At 45.3% G+C, this 13,256-nt stretch overlaps 1 protein-coding gene across 1 annotated transcript; it reads left to right on the forward strand.

The window, feature by feature from the left end:
- Positions 1-537: 537 nt before the first annotated feature.
- Positions 538-13,238, forward strand: cab39l (calcium binding protein 39-like). Its single transcript, XM_076723225.1, has 9 exons — positions 538-773; positions 7,797-7,923; positions 8,247-8,411; positions 8,599-8,717; positions 8,794-8,962; positions 9,342-9,401; positions 10,317-10,382; positions 10,468-10,611; positions 10,715-13,238. Exons 2-9 carry the CDS (start codon positions 7,822-7,824, stop codon positions 10,892-10,894), a joined length of 1,005 nt encoding a protein of 334 aa, XP_076579340.1. The 5' UTR covers positions 538-773; positions 7,797-7,821; the 3' UTR covers positions 10,895-13,238.
- Positions 13,239-13,256: the final 18 nt, after the last annotated feature.

Below are 13,256 nucleotides of genomic sequence, written 5' to 3' on the forward strand. Positions count from 1 at the left end.
TTGAGGCTGTCATAATGTAGCCTGGGATTCGTTCCAATATGTACATTAGCCGACCTTCAGTCGCTTTTCTCCTTTATTTTTTCCTCTTAGGGGTGGAGAAAAATAAAATGACGTCCACAGAATTTCTTAAATTTGAAATGCTGTCTGTTTTAATATCATATAAGGTAGAAACACATGAGGCAAGGCGGTTACAAGGTCTCGATATGAGAGGATGTGAACGAGACTCATCCGCGGCTGGAAAGATACAGGTGTGTCAAGTTAGCAAACGGAAGCAGGACTACTACCGGACGTGACGTATATAGCTTTACAAAGCAAATTTGTCTGTTTGACAGCGCAATAGTGTACAACTACGAAATTAATAAATTGAACTCATAAAGAGGAGGAGTATTTTGAATATAAATTGTAGTAGTAATTCAATGGTGCTGGTAGAAGCTGTATCAGTATGAATTTCAACCTCGCTTCCCCTTTCTCTTCCATTAATGGAAACGGATGAGCGTCAGCGGCTTTTTATTATGAAAGGTCAAACCGGAAAGCTTCAAGTTTGTTCAGCTTGACAGCGGACTGGAAAGCGACCAGATGGAATTCTGCTCTGCCTTCTTAACAGATTCCACACATTTAAAATTGAATCGCACACATTTTTAGCCGACTTTCCCGTTGACAGACAGTCCTGGCGTGACCACAGAAGCTGATCTGGGAGGCTCGGCTGCGCTGTGAACCGGGACAGAGGCGGTCAAGACATTTAAAGAAACCTACCAAACATCTTCCCTCTGAAGGTATCTTTTCTAGCTCATATTGTCGGAGAGCAATAGCATGTAGTTAACCTATTGGTGTATTATTGTTGCCCTTGACAGTCTTGACAGAGAGGCGGAAACGTAGAAATGTTTTTAGTGTTAAGAAATGAGACCTGCCGAATGTCCTTCACAGCAGTTGTTTCTGAAATGATGCAGACAGCTGTGATTAGCTTTGGGAATCTGTCAAACAAAAAGGGATTTTAGCCGGAGGCGAGAGGGGTGTAGCCTTGTTAAATCACATTGTCTGGGGCGGCCTGATGTGTTATTTACTGCCGTCTGCGTTACAAGCTCTTATTCCACCAAACACTGTCGTTCTGGATCTTTAATTATTCAGCAGCATAAATACAGTGTGTGCTTTTTGTTTTTGTTTTTTTTTTCCTCCTTGCTATGTTACTTTAGACGATCAGCGTCAGGCTGGCCTGAATGAAAATAATGCAGCTTCCGGTGACGAATTTCAAAATAATACAACCCTTTTACGATTATCCGGAGCTGAGACTATGGCTTTATTGATCTATCAGTTGATCTCCAGAAAGTTATTTGCATGTGCTACATGGAAGCCCATTTTTGATAATGTGATGATAAAATGAAGATAATTATATTAATGAGAAACGTCATCAAAATAATGAAAAATTTCTCATGATTCAAAGATACTAACTCATTATTTTTGAGAAAAGTACTCATTATTTTAAGATATTATGTAATTATTTCTCATTTTGACATACTGAGTCATGTTTGAGGATATTTCTCATTATTTTGAGACTCATTGAGAGATATTAAGTTGTTATTTTGAGTTGCTAAGTCATTATTTTTCGATACTAAATCATTATTTCAACAAAGTTTCTCATTATAATAACATAGAGAATTTTTTTCATCACTTTGATGGAAATTGGTTTCCATAGGTTATAGCCTGTTTAAGAAACTGTAATGACCATCTTTCACCATTTTCTAACATTTTTTACATCAATTAATCAAAGAAATAACTGATAGATTAATCAATATTGAAAATAACTACGTTGCAACCGTGTTGTCATTGTTTATGCTGTATCAGTTTGTAATTTGTGAAATCGGTTAATATTTCTAATACCCTTTACTTTTGCTGTGGAAGGATTAGACTGATGCTGACAGATTTTATGCTTCTTCATGCAGTAATATCAGCGTTTAGAGTGAGACTCAATGAGGGACATCATGTAGATTGATTTCTACTCACTGTGTATTCGAGGAGGCCTCTGATGGTAATTATCATCATTTCGTTGGAGAGTTTCAGTGTCCCATGTTGTTTTCCTGAGAAAACAAAATGAATCATGGACTGATTCATAATTCATCTGCAAACAGTGTCTGTTAGCCATTTTAAAATGGTCAGTATTTTCAGGTTTTCTTCATCCTCTGTGATAAGAAACTGAATATCTTTGGGTTTTGATGTTCAAAATGCTCAAAATCTGCCCTGCTTTTAATTTGAAAGCAAAACTACAGAACATCCTGTGTTCCTCTGACTCCCTTTATTTGCCTTGACACATAGACAGACCAGAATCAGATACAGTCGGCTCTCATATCCTGGTAGGGTAGGCCAGTCTGTCACTGGTTCACAGCATTAACCCTTACTGACTCTGCCTGGACCGCAGACTGCTGGTGGGGCTGCTCTTCATGGTGACAGAGTCTGCTTTGTCAGTCTGTGTGAGCCTGCTGGTAGTCGGTTTAGTTCCTGTTTTTATGCCCTGAACTTAGCCTCCCAGGCTTTGTACCTGGGCCAAATGCCCAGGTTAGATCTAAAGCCGCGTTGGAGCGTCTGCCAGCTATAATGAAGGAGATGAGGTTTGGATGGAAGGCTTGCCTTGCAGACCGACCTGAGGGTGCGGAAGCTTTGAAAGATTGCTCTTAGCTTGTTTCTTGTAACCTACAAAGATCTTCCTCTTCCTCATTGCAGCAGCTGGACCTGCAGCAGGTGACACTCTGACACAGAGCCACAGCTGAAGTGTATCACATACAGGCAGGTCTCAGGGTTTGCACACGGACAGTTTTGGCCTTTTGTTTTGCATCCAAAGTTAGAAAAAGAGGAATGGACTTGACGCGCTGATGTCTGTCCTTTCGTTCCTCCCAGATTGCCTCCTTGTGACAGTGTCCCCGCAAAGAGAACGCCTCTTTGCAGTTTGAGACGGGCCGCGATCAAACACGCAGCTCCTCATTTCTCTCACTGGGGACCAGAACCAAAGCGAAGCTTTGAAAGGTCTCGGTGTGATTAGACTGATTCAAGGCTCTGTGGGTCTTGACTCCTCGCAAGAAGCAAACCATGTTATGCTTTGTCATGTTTCTGGGGGTTAAATATCCTCCTCGCTCCTCCTTGAATGCCTGAATTCCAGTTGTATGCGTCCTCTGACATCATGAATGGCTGCTTCTGCATTCCAGACGGTCGTGAAGAAATGCTGTCAAATTAGAGGCAGCCGCCCGTCTTCCTGCCTGAAAGGCGGCGCATTCATCACATTGTTGAACGCCTTCACGACTTGATGGAATAGCTTTGCGAGCATTAAAGGAGCACAAGGACGTAGAAACAGAAGCTAACAATTAGGAATCAGTGCATGTTTACATTGTGAATCGTTGCATTTGTGCAGGTTTGACATGCTTTCCGCTGCAGACTGAGTCATGGCGTGCAGAGCTGACCTGCTATCATTTTCTGCTTCAGATGCTTTAGCAGCGTAAAGGTTAAAGATTGAGTCTGTTTGTCATTGTTTTTTTTTTGACGCTGTGTGCAGAATGTAAAGGCAGCGGCACTCTGAAGTCGCTCCGTGGGCCGATGCCGAACCTGTTCTTTGCTCTAACCATGAAATGCCAAACTTGTATGTCCACAACTGCTGCCAGAGTGACATCTAGGTGTGACCAGTCACCATCTTGCCGTGCTAAAATCTCTTTGATTAGTCATCAAACCACCCACTGCCAGCGTAACTACTTCTTGCAGTGTGTTATTGTGACCTGATGCTGCGAAAGGCTGCAGATGATGCTGAATAAAGAAGAAAAACTGGAAGAAAGCGCCTTTAAAGTCGTGCACGAACAACAGGTGACACAGAGAAGAACACGCTGTTGGCAGGTGGAAGGTAGAGTTCATGAACTCAGGATAACAAAATAAAGTTTACAGTCAGTCAGCAGCCTTAATGCGTGTTCTGTAGGACGGCCTGAATAATTCAGGACGCGCCGAGCGGCTGCTCAGCGCAGGGCTGGTGAAGATGAAAGCCGGTCTTTTCTTTCAGATGTCTGCTTTTACATTAAGCCCATATGTCGCAGCAAAGGTCACGCTTCCAGATAATCCAGCAGAAATCTGCTTACAGCCGAAATATGTCATCGTCCTTACATCTACGCCGCAGTCGAGGCAGTTTGCTGTGAATGAAGAGAGGACTGGCTCGTCTCTGTCGGCTTCAGACGTAATCGAATGGTGCTTTGATGTTCATGTGTCACACGGCAAAACACATCTTTATGTAATTACACTGGGGATGGATGTGGTGGCTTTTTGTCTATCTGAGAGAGGTGCTCAACCACCGAAAAGTAACTGTCAATCATGTTAATAATCGTCATTTTTCTGGCAAAAATTAGCCAGTTCAAGGCTCTCAGCTGGGGGGACTTCCTGCTTTTCCTCCTCTTATCTGAGAGTAAACTGAGTGTCATTGAGTTTTGGACAGTTAGTCAGAAAAAAACAAACATTTTCATGGATGATTAGCCGATGATGCAAGTAATGGTCATTTCTCATTCATTTCTTTAGTCAGTAATCAATGAAGTGCAGCTATGAAGTGTGTTGAGTGTGTGAAGACACTGCTTTTGTTGAAAATCAGCATTTATATAAAATAACGTGCCTAAGTAAGTCTTGAGAGCGAATTATTCTTTATAATCTGAGCATCTTTTAGCTTTAATTTGTATATCTTTATTCAAGGCTCATTTGGTCGCATAATTACAGCTGAAAAATGAATATTTGGGGCAATGTGGAGCCTTTCTCTGCTAGATTATACTTTAACAGAGCAGCTAGCGGCGTGCATTGAGCCCAGTGGGCACCAGATTAATTCCATTACATAACATTTAGTCAGTCTTAAGTAGGCTACAAGTGAAAATGAAGGCTTCACAGTCACCTCGAGCTTAAGCTTTCCATGACTCAAAGGAGTGTTATTGGATGATTAAAACGGACCCGTTCAGTTTTCTTTAATAATCAGAAGCGTTTAGTTACAGCTGCAGATGACAGAGTGGAAATATTCGACTTCTTATCAGACGCAGCCGTCGACAGTATGGCTGGATTACAGAGCAGGGGATCTTGTGCAATCCGGCCTCCTGTTTTGATAACTGCTTCCTCATTGCCTGCTTATCCTTTGACAAATATTGACCGGGTTGCACTTAAAAGGCGTGACGTCATTTGATGATAAAGTGAAGCCTCAAAGTCCGGATATTTTTCTAAACAGGAAGACGTCACACACCTGAGCGCAGAGCGTGAAAGCCAGGTGTTTGGAGACGCGTGTGGTCACCTTATAACGCGCGTCTCGCCACATTAATGCATCATATTTAAGGGACTAAAGGGTATTGAAGTCTTTAAGCTCCTGGAGTTCAAGCTGACCTCCTGAGGGGGAAATATTTTGTGCACTTAGCAGCTTGTGGACGAAGTGTTTTTGAGTTTATGGGGCATGTTGTTCCGTGTGATTTGATTTGCCAAATGTGAATCAGCAGTCTGCCCTCTGGCCGACGCCATTGTCTCCGTGTCAGAATAAAAGCATCGTAAAACATCGCCGTGACTCACAGAGAACTTGGCCCGGCGTCTTGTGCATCAGAGCCGAGGGTGCGATCGTTAAAATCGATTCTTTATGCCCTGATGAAGGTTGAACACTGCGTCGAGAGAAGTGAACTCGCTCAGCGGACGTTTGGTCTTCGTCAGGTGAAAACCTTGTGATTCCAATTGGAGCTGTTTTCTTGTTTTTGCAGGCGCTGAACAAACACTCATGGGGAACTGTACAGATGCAAGCTCTTTGCTCTCAAAATTAGACATTTAGCAGTGATCAGAGACTCACTGAGTGATTTATGGCCAACCTTCAGGCTTGCGTCTCTTGTATTCATCTGCAGCAGCTGTCCTGTTGCCCTGTGGTTTGGACATCTTCTGGAAATCTCCAGCTGATAGTATTTGGGCAGCATGTTGGGTTTCATGTCATGTAATTTGATTTTTCTAATGCGTGCAATAAATCCACTGTGCAGTTCAGAGTTTAGCACTTAGTTGCAGTTGTCTGGGGGAATCAGCAGGCCCTGCTTCGCCCGCCGGCTCCGTCGCTGTCGCAGCTCTTCTGCTGTTGCGCCGTAAAGCGTCCTGACTCCGAGCGAGTGTCCTTAGAGGTTTCCTGTCTTAAATAGAGATACACACCTGATCACTGTTCTGGATTTGGTTAATGCGTTTTCAGGCGCTGATGATAGCTGATGGGCGCCTTGAAAAGCCAACAGGGGGATGAATTTGGCTCCCTGCTTCATGCTGTGTGCAGGCTTAAAGGAGTGCTCCAGTGAATTAATAATGTACGTCCATTAACTCCACACCCTCAGTTTATAACGCAGGCTGTCTGTTAACAAGCCGGGCTTGAAGCTAAACGTCGGCATGCAAACACGCCAACGGTGGCGAGGCTGAGTTTTGGCCTGATGATCGCAGGTGTTATCCTGACGTGAGGAGAGAGGATGGGAGGAGGGATGGAGAGGAAGGAAGGTGGGAGTTGGAGTTAAGGGGGGAGCGTAATGCCCTTCCACATTCCCAGATGAGGATTAGCAGTCACAAGTTCTCTGCCTGCTCTGGACCTGGCCTGGATTGTGAAGGCCTCTGCTGCCTCCTGAGTCCTTTAAATGCTCACACTAGACCACATGCTCTCCCTCACACCTCCACCGCAGACGCAGCAGCACATTCGATATGCTCCCTGACATTTTAACTTTAAAACACAACACTCGTGCTGAAAGTCCTGTTTGAGAGTATTAATCTGCACCCACTGATGCTGTCATGACATTCTTACAGCACCAGGGCAAAATACAACCTGAGGCCTGCTCACGTATTATGAAATAAAACAAAACTCAATTATATGGATCACATAAAGTCGAGACTGGACCTCATGAGACCTCATATTGAATCAAGGATCTGCAGAGCGAACAGCGAACGCTCCGTCATGTCGCCGCCTTTTAATGGAAACTGAGTCAAAGTGTGTTTACTGAAGCTCCTGACTTAATCTGGCTTATAAAAAATATTGAGACAGGTCTTTTTCTACGAGTTTAAAGTCTGGCTGACATGCATCACAGCCTGACAGGTGTGGCAGTGTTATGTCCTCACACACAACCTGTGCAAACTTATTAAGAGGAGCTATCAGAGGGATGGACTGAAGCGTGATTCCACATGTGCAGGGTCTGTTTTTGAGGTTTCCAGCACGGTGGATCCAGTCGATTCCTGCTCTGTTTCTGGTGTTTGGTAACAATCTGATGGATCTGACTCTGATTATCTGAAGAGTCCGGCGTCAAAGCGCCTGCAGCTGTCGCTCATGTGGACCAGAGATGACTTTGGAATGTGTCTCTAAGGTGCTAGAGGAATCCAAGCATGTGCGCACACACACACACACACACACACACACACACACACACACACACACACACCTCTGTCTCCCTCAGCAGCCTTTTGTTGAGTCGTCAGACCCGCTGGATGAAGAAGAAGCACAAGCTTAATAATTCATCCATTCCAGGAATTCCTTACGATTGGTCAATTACTGCTCATTTCCTTCAAACGGCTGAGCTGGGACGGGCTGGGCTGCCGGAGGCTGATAGTTTGGATATTTCATTAACTTAATATTTGCCAGTGTCCTCGTGTTTAGTGTCACTTTCCTTCAGGACTGTCGTGTTCTTGGCAGGGTAGAAAAACCTGATATATCTGACGTCCATGTGTGCCTCAGAAACGCTGATTGTTATTGCGTCGTGCCACCGCATCGTTGACTGCTCCTTTACGTGCCCCGTGTGTGTCATCACTGTGTCTCCCAGGTCCCAAGGCGAGTGTGCGTCCATCATGCCGCTGTTTGGAAAATCCCACAAGAGTCCGGCGGACATTGTCAAGACCTTGAAGGAAAACCTGGCCATCCTGGTCAAACAGGACAAGAAGACAGACAAGGTAGAGGAGGACGGCGTTCTCCAGTGTGTTTGTGTGTGTGTGCATGCCGGCGTGTCCGGGGGCCCGGGGGGTGACAGCCCTCTGTGAAATTAGAACATGGAACAGCCTGGTCCTGTCATCTCCTGACACTTCACTGTCAAGACGGGTTACACTCTCTCTCTCACACACACACACACACACGCACACACACGTAAAATCAGCCACACAGGCCAAGTTCAGGCTCAAGTGAGTCGCTGCTTTCTTCCTCTTTCACCAGGATGAGTCTTTGTTCGTTTTAGGTCCACATTCTGCTTCTTCTTCAGCTCTTCCTCTCTGTTCTCCAGGCGTCTGAGGAGGTGTCCAAGTGTTTGGTGTCCATGAAGGAGATTCTGTACGGCAGCAACGATAAGGAGCCTCACACCGAGACTGTGGCCCAGCTGGCCCAGGAGCTGTACAACAGCGGCCTGCTGATCGCGCTGGTAGAAAACCTGCAGGTCATAGACTTCGAGGTGAGGACTCACTTGGACAGATGTTGACATTGAAGGGTGATTTTGCGCAAGCGTGTCCAGCGTGGAGCAGGTGTTGATCGCTGGCGGCCCCTACTGGCCGGCTGAGAGGAGTCAGCAGTCAAGAAGAGAAGGACGCCGCAGTGCTTAGTGCTTGTTTGTCTAATTATGTGTGTGTGTGTGTTTTCAGGGGAAGAAGGATGTGTGTCAGATCTTTAACAACATCCTGAGGAGGCAGATTGGGACGAGGAGCCCCACTGTGGAATATTTCTGTTCCCACCAAGAGGTCCTCTTTATATTGCTGAAAGGGTGAGTCACACACACACACGCACGCACTGCACGCTGGGTAATGGCTGCCATTTAAATACTCTCTGTCTGTCTGAAGGTACGAGACGCCCCAGGTCGCTTTGAATTGTGGGATCATGCTGAGGGAGTGCATCCGCCACGAGCCGCTCGCCAAGATCGTCCTCCAGTCGGATCATTTCCACAGCTTCTTCCACTACGTGGAGATGTCCACCTTCGACATCGCCTCTGACGCCTTCGCCACCTTCAAGGTACCTCCGGTCCCACCAGAAACTACAGAAACCTGCTCTTGCTCTGCAGGACAGGGTCTGACTGATGCATGTTTGAGGCGTGAGCCCTCCTGTCTGTCTGCACGGCTCGACGCGACAAGAGGAAATAATGAGTTTTTGGGTGAACCAGTTCTTTAAGGTGGATTAGGAGCGTCTCGAGGCGAGCTGCAGCAGGTTTAATTTCATGTTTGTTAAACTGAGCTGAAATAAAGAAATAATTAGCTTTTAAAAAACTGGTTCCTCCGAGACGGAATACCGTCTAGAGTTTCTGATTTCAGCTCAGAGTTTAGTAATGAACGCCACCTCAGATAACTTCTCCTGTCTGCCTATCTGTAATTCATTGTTCTGTCTTGATTCACAGGATCTCCTGACAAGACACAAAGTGCTCGTGGCTGAATACCTCGAACAGAACTACGATGCTGTGAGTGATTTGAGCCACACACGCGTCTCTGAACACAGGAGTCATCTGGAAAGCACATGAACGACGACCTCAGTAGCTCCCACGCACGTGACTTTGAATCAGCATCACACGGGGGAACTCGCGTCACGCCTCCCCTTCGTCCCTGACCGCATCCATGCAACACACACACACGCAGCTCCTGCACCAGCCGCCGAACGCTGTTTGGAGACGTAAACATAAACACTGCCCACGGCTGTCAATGACGGCTTGACCAGGAGGACCCCGAGAGAGAACACACGCACAGATACATAACCAGATCAGGTGTCAGCCCCCTCCGGGCTCAATGGCCCAGTCACACACCCCAAAAACAAAACAAAAAGTTTGTCAAAGTTTCGACTAATATGCTTAAAGCTCCAGGAAAACTGAATCCGTCTCAGTGTCAGAGCTAGCGTCAGTACAAAGCTCTGCTCTATGCTGTCAGTTTCTCCAGGCAGAGGGGCCCTTTCATAGGGAGGACCCCAGGGGTCTCAGGCTGAAGAAACCCCTCACAAAACTGCCTTTTTACCTGGAGGCTGTAAGCTGACAGGTGTCACAGAAAGGAGGCGGCGGCCGGGGCTCAATAGAGCCGATGTAATCTGTGTTGAAGCTGAGCCCAAACACGGCGCTCGGGTTAGTTTTCGGCGGCCTGTCCAGCTGGAGGAAACACGATATAAAGAGAGGCGTGATGATGGTCTGTGAGATTGAGATCCAAAGGTCGCACTGGTATGAGGAAGTGGAAGAATGAGATGACAACCCCCACTTCCTCCTCTGCGTTATTTACATCCAAGTATCCAAAACACAACGAAACACGTTAAACTACAAGCTCAGAGTCTCAAATCTGAATGTCAAACCCTTCGTAAGAACGTATAATAAGGTTTGTTTCTTGTCTCACTGCAGGTGTTTGCAGACTATGAGAAGCTGCTGCACTCTGAGAACTACGTCACCAAGAGGCAGTCTCTGAAGGTTTGATCAGGCCTAAACTCACGCTGTCTTTGCTCAACAGTCATGAGTCCACTGGACTTCTCTCACATGTAATCCTCTCCTGCAGCTGTTGGGCGAGCTGTTATTGGACAGGCACAACTTCACGGTGATGACGCGCTACATCAGCAAACCTGAGAATCTCAAGCTGATGATGAATCTGCTGAGAGACAAGAGCCTCAACATCCAGTTTGAGGCCTTCCACGTCTTCAAGGTAAGAAACCCGTGCAGGTGACACAGCCGGTAAGAAACCGAGGGCGAAGTCCTCTCTTAGTGTCTGCTCTAAAGCGCCTGCTCTGTGCTGCGCCTGTCCTCAGGTTTTTGTCGCCAACCCCAACAAGACGCAGCCCATCATCGACATCCTGCTCAAGAACCAGACCAAACTAATCGACTTCCTGAGCAACTTCCAGAAGGACCGCACGGACGACGAGCAGTTCAACGACGAGAAGACCTACCTAATCAAACAGATCAGGGATCTGAAGAAACCAGCCTCCTAGAGAAGCCCCCCCCCCCCCGACCCGCCCCGCCCTCTCCCCCAACTTTTTATCAATAGGAAGACATACAGTAGAAAAAAAACACATTAACAATAACGGTTATTCTATTTAAAAAAAAAACAAAAAAAAATCAAGACGTTATTTGTCTTTTTTCTCTTCGTTGGTTCAGTTAAAACTCGTGCAGAAGTAGTTCTCAGTCACTGATCTTTCTTTTGTAAATTTCGCTCATGAAGCCTTTTTTTTTTTTTCTTTCATCTGTAGCATGTAGTGCCACAGCTCCAGCTGCTGGAGGCAGCTGATTTGCTCTGTTGGGAGAACCAGCGGTTAAAAGCTTCGGCCAGCGTGGTCGTGACCGTTTTTGTGGCGTCGTGCTGCACATGAGTGCTACCTTTCAAATGAAGTAGCTGCAAATCAAAAGAAATAATGAAGAATTTCTTTTCCCCTTTCACTTCAGAGTGAGAGCGTTGAAAGTGTGAAACATTCTCAGTTTTTGTTCAAAGCTTTGTTAGCCAAACGGCGGCAGCAGTCCTTCGTCTCCCTCTGCTAGCCAACGTCTCTTTCTTACTGTGCTGCCAAAGCCGACGATTGCTCCAGTTCTTTCTCTCTAAAACTAAAAAGCATCACTAGACTGAAGTACGATCCCCAAATGCCAACTCTCGTCTTCCTCGAAAGCCAAACTCAACATCTAACTCGCTTATTTCTGTCATGACAGCGTATTTTAGCAGCTCAACGAGGCTGCACGATATATAAATGCTGATTTGTCTACAGTAGCTTTCCAGGATCACAAAGATGCAGCGCTTGTCTGCAAAAAAAAATAACATTCAGATGCATTTGCAGCTTTTTGTGCCGTTGTAATGAAGCGAATAAGCTGTAGTGAGACGGAGAGTGTCCTCGGTTTTAGGATTGGCAACTTAAAATCGTACCTGCAGGAATACCTGCAGCCTTTGAAGTGCTCGGATTGATCCACGGCGTGGGGCTGCTATCGGTACAGTAAGCTTCAATCGATTTGATCACTGGTTCTCTTTGCTGGTGGCTGATAGCACTTTCTGTATGATAAAAAAATAATATGATGATTCAAGTGTGTTTTTTTTTTTGTTCATCTTAAGCTGATCACTGTTTTCACACTGCTTGGTGGTATTTTTTTTTTTTTTATATATATAGAGTTTCATTTCTCGTCGTGTACAGTTCATGGTTTGCACACCTGAAGCGAGTGCCATCGCGAGTGAGAACATTGAACATTAAGGGGAGAGGAGGAGCTCCTCGTGGAGGGAGGAGAGCAGCTGGAAGAAGGCTGTTTGTGTTTCTGTTTCACTCCTTTTCTTTCTGTACTGTAACAAGCGGTTTTGCTCTGACTTGGATCTGATGTTGGTGTTAGGACGGAAACACGGGGGAAGATTCAGAGGTGCCTTTTTGGTTTGCTGTGTTTTCCCTTCTTTTATCTTTTTTTTTTTGTATTTTCAGTATCTTTATAGGGGGAGCTTAATTATTATGTTAATGAAAATATGCTCTGGATAGAACATATTTGTTGTGATTAAGCAGTGAACCTCTTAACTCACTATATTTGAGTTATGCTGTAAAGGAAACGTTTTTTTTTTGGTTGCCATTGTGTCCGGTCCAGGGTCAACGTCTTTCGCCAAAGTAGCGCCGATTCAACATGTGAATGACAAACTGTGTCGAGTACAGACTCATCTGTCGCAGAGTGAGGCCAAAGCTGAGCTGCAGCAGGATTCGACGATGAGACGTAACTGTGAAAAATCCACTTTTAGTTAAAGGACCGTAAAATGTGCAGAGTCAGTGAGGCGAGATGCTACTTTTAAAGTGGTGTTGCTTTTATATTTGACTTCGAAATGACAGAAAAATCCTGAGTTTATTTCCCCATCGATATTTGATGTGCATCCGTCGGGTTCCACAGATCCTCTTAAGAAAGTGTTATGTTCAATGGAGTCATGATGATTGAAAATCACGTCTCTTTAATTGGTTCTTTTCACTCTAAACAGTTTCAAAGTAAATTTCAAGACTAATGTCAAACACAGCAAATCTAAACAGAAATAAAGGCAGTAGTGGAGTGCAGGGGGGCGACAGCAACAACTAACAGGAAAAATCGTTCATGTTTTGTCTTTTGGGTGAAAAATAAAAACAATACCAGCTGTTTTTGGATGTTATAAGCTGTGATTTATCAGAATCTTGTCACTTGAGCCAAACTCCACTACGTCTCTGTTTGGGTTTTGCCTGTTTTTTGAGCAGCTTTGGTCTCCGCATCATCTTCCCTCTCTCAAAGCAGCCACTTTATTTTCCACATTGATGGTATTGTACTACGTTCACGACAAATAAAAGGATGGGAATGCAAGCTCTGTGTGTGTGCGTG

This window comes from Chaetodon auriga, chromosome 23 (genome assembly GCF_051107435.1).
Source record: "Chaetodon auriga isolate fChaAug3 chromosome 23, fChaAug3.hap1, whole genome shotgun sequence".
In the NCBI taxonomy this organism is placed as follows: domain Eukaryota; kingdom Metazoa; phylum Chordata; class Actinopteri; order Chaetodontiformes; family Chaetodontidae; genus Chaetodon; species Chaetodon auriga.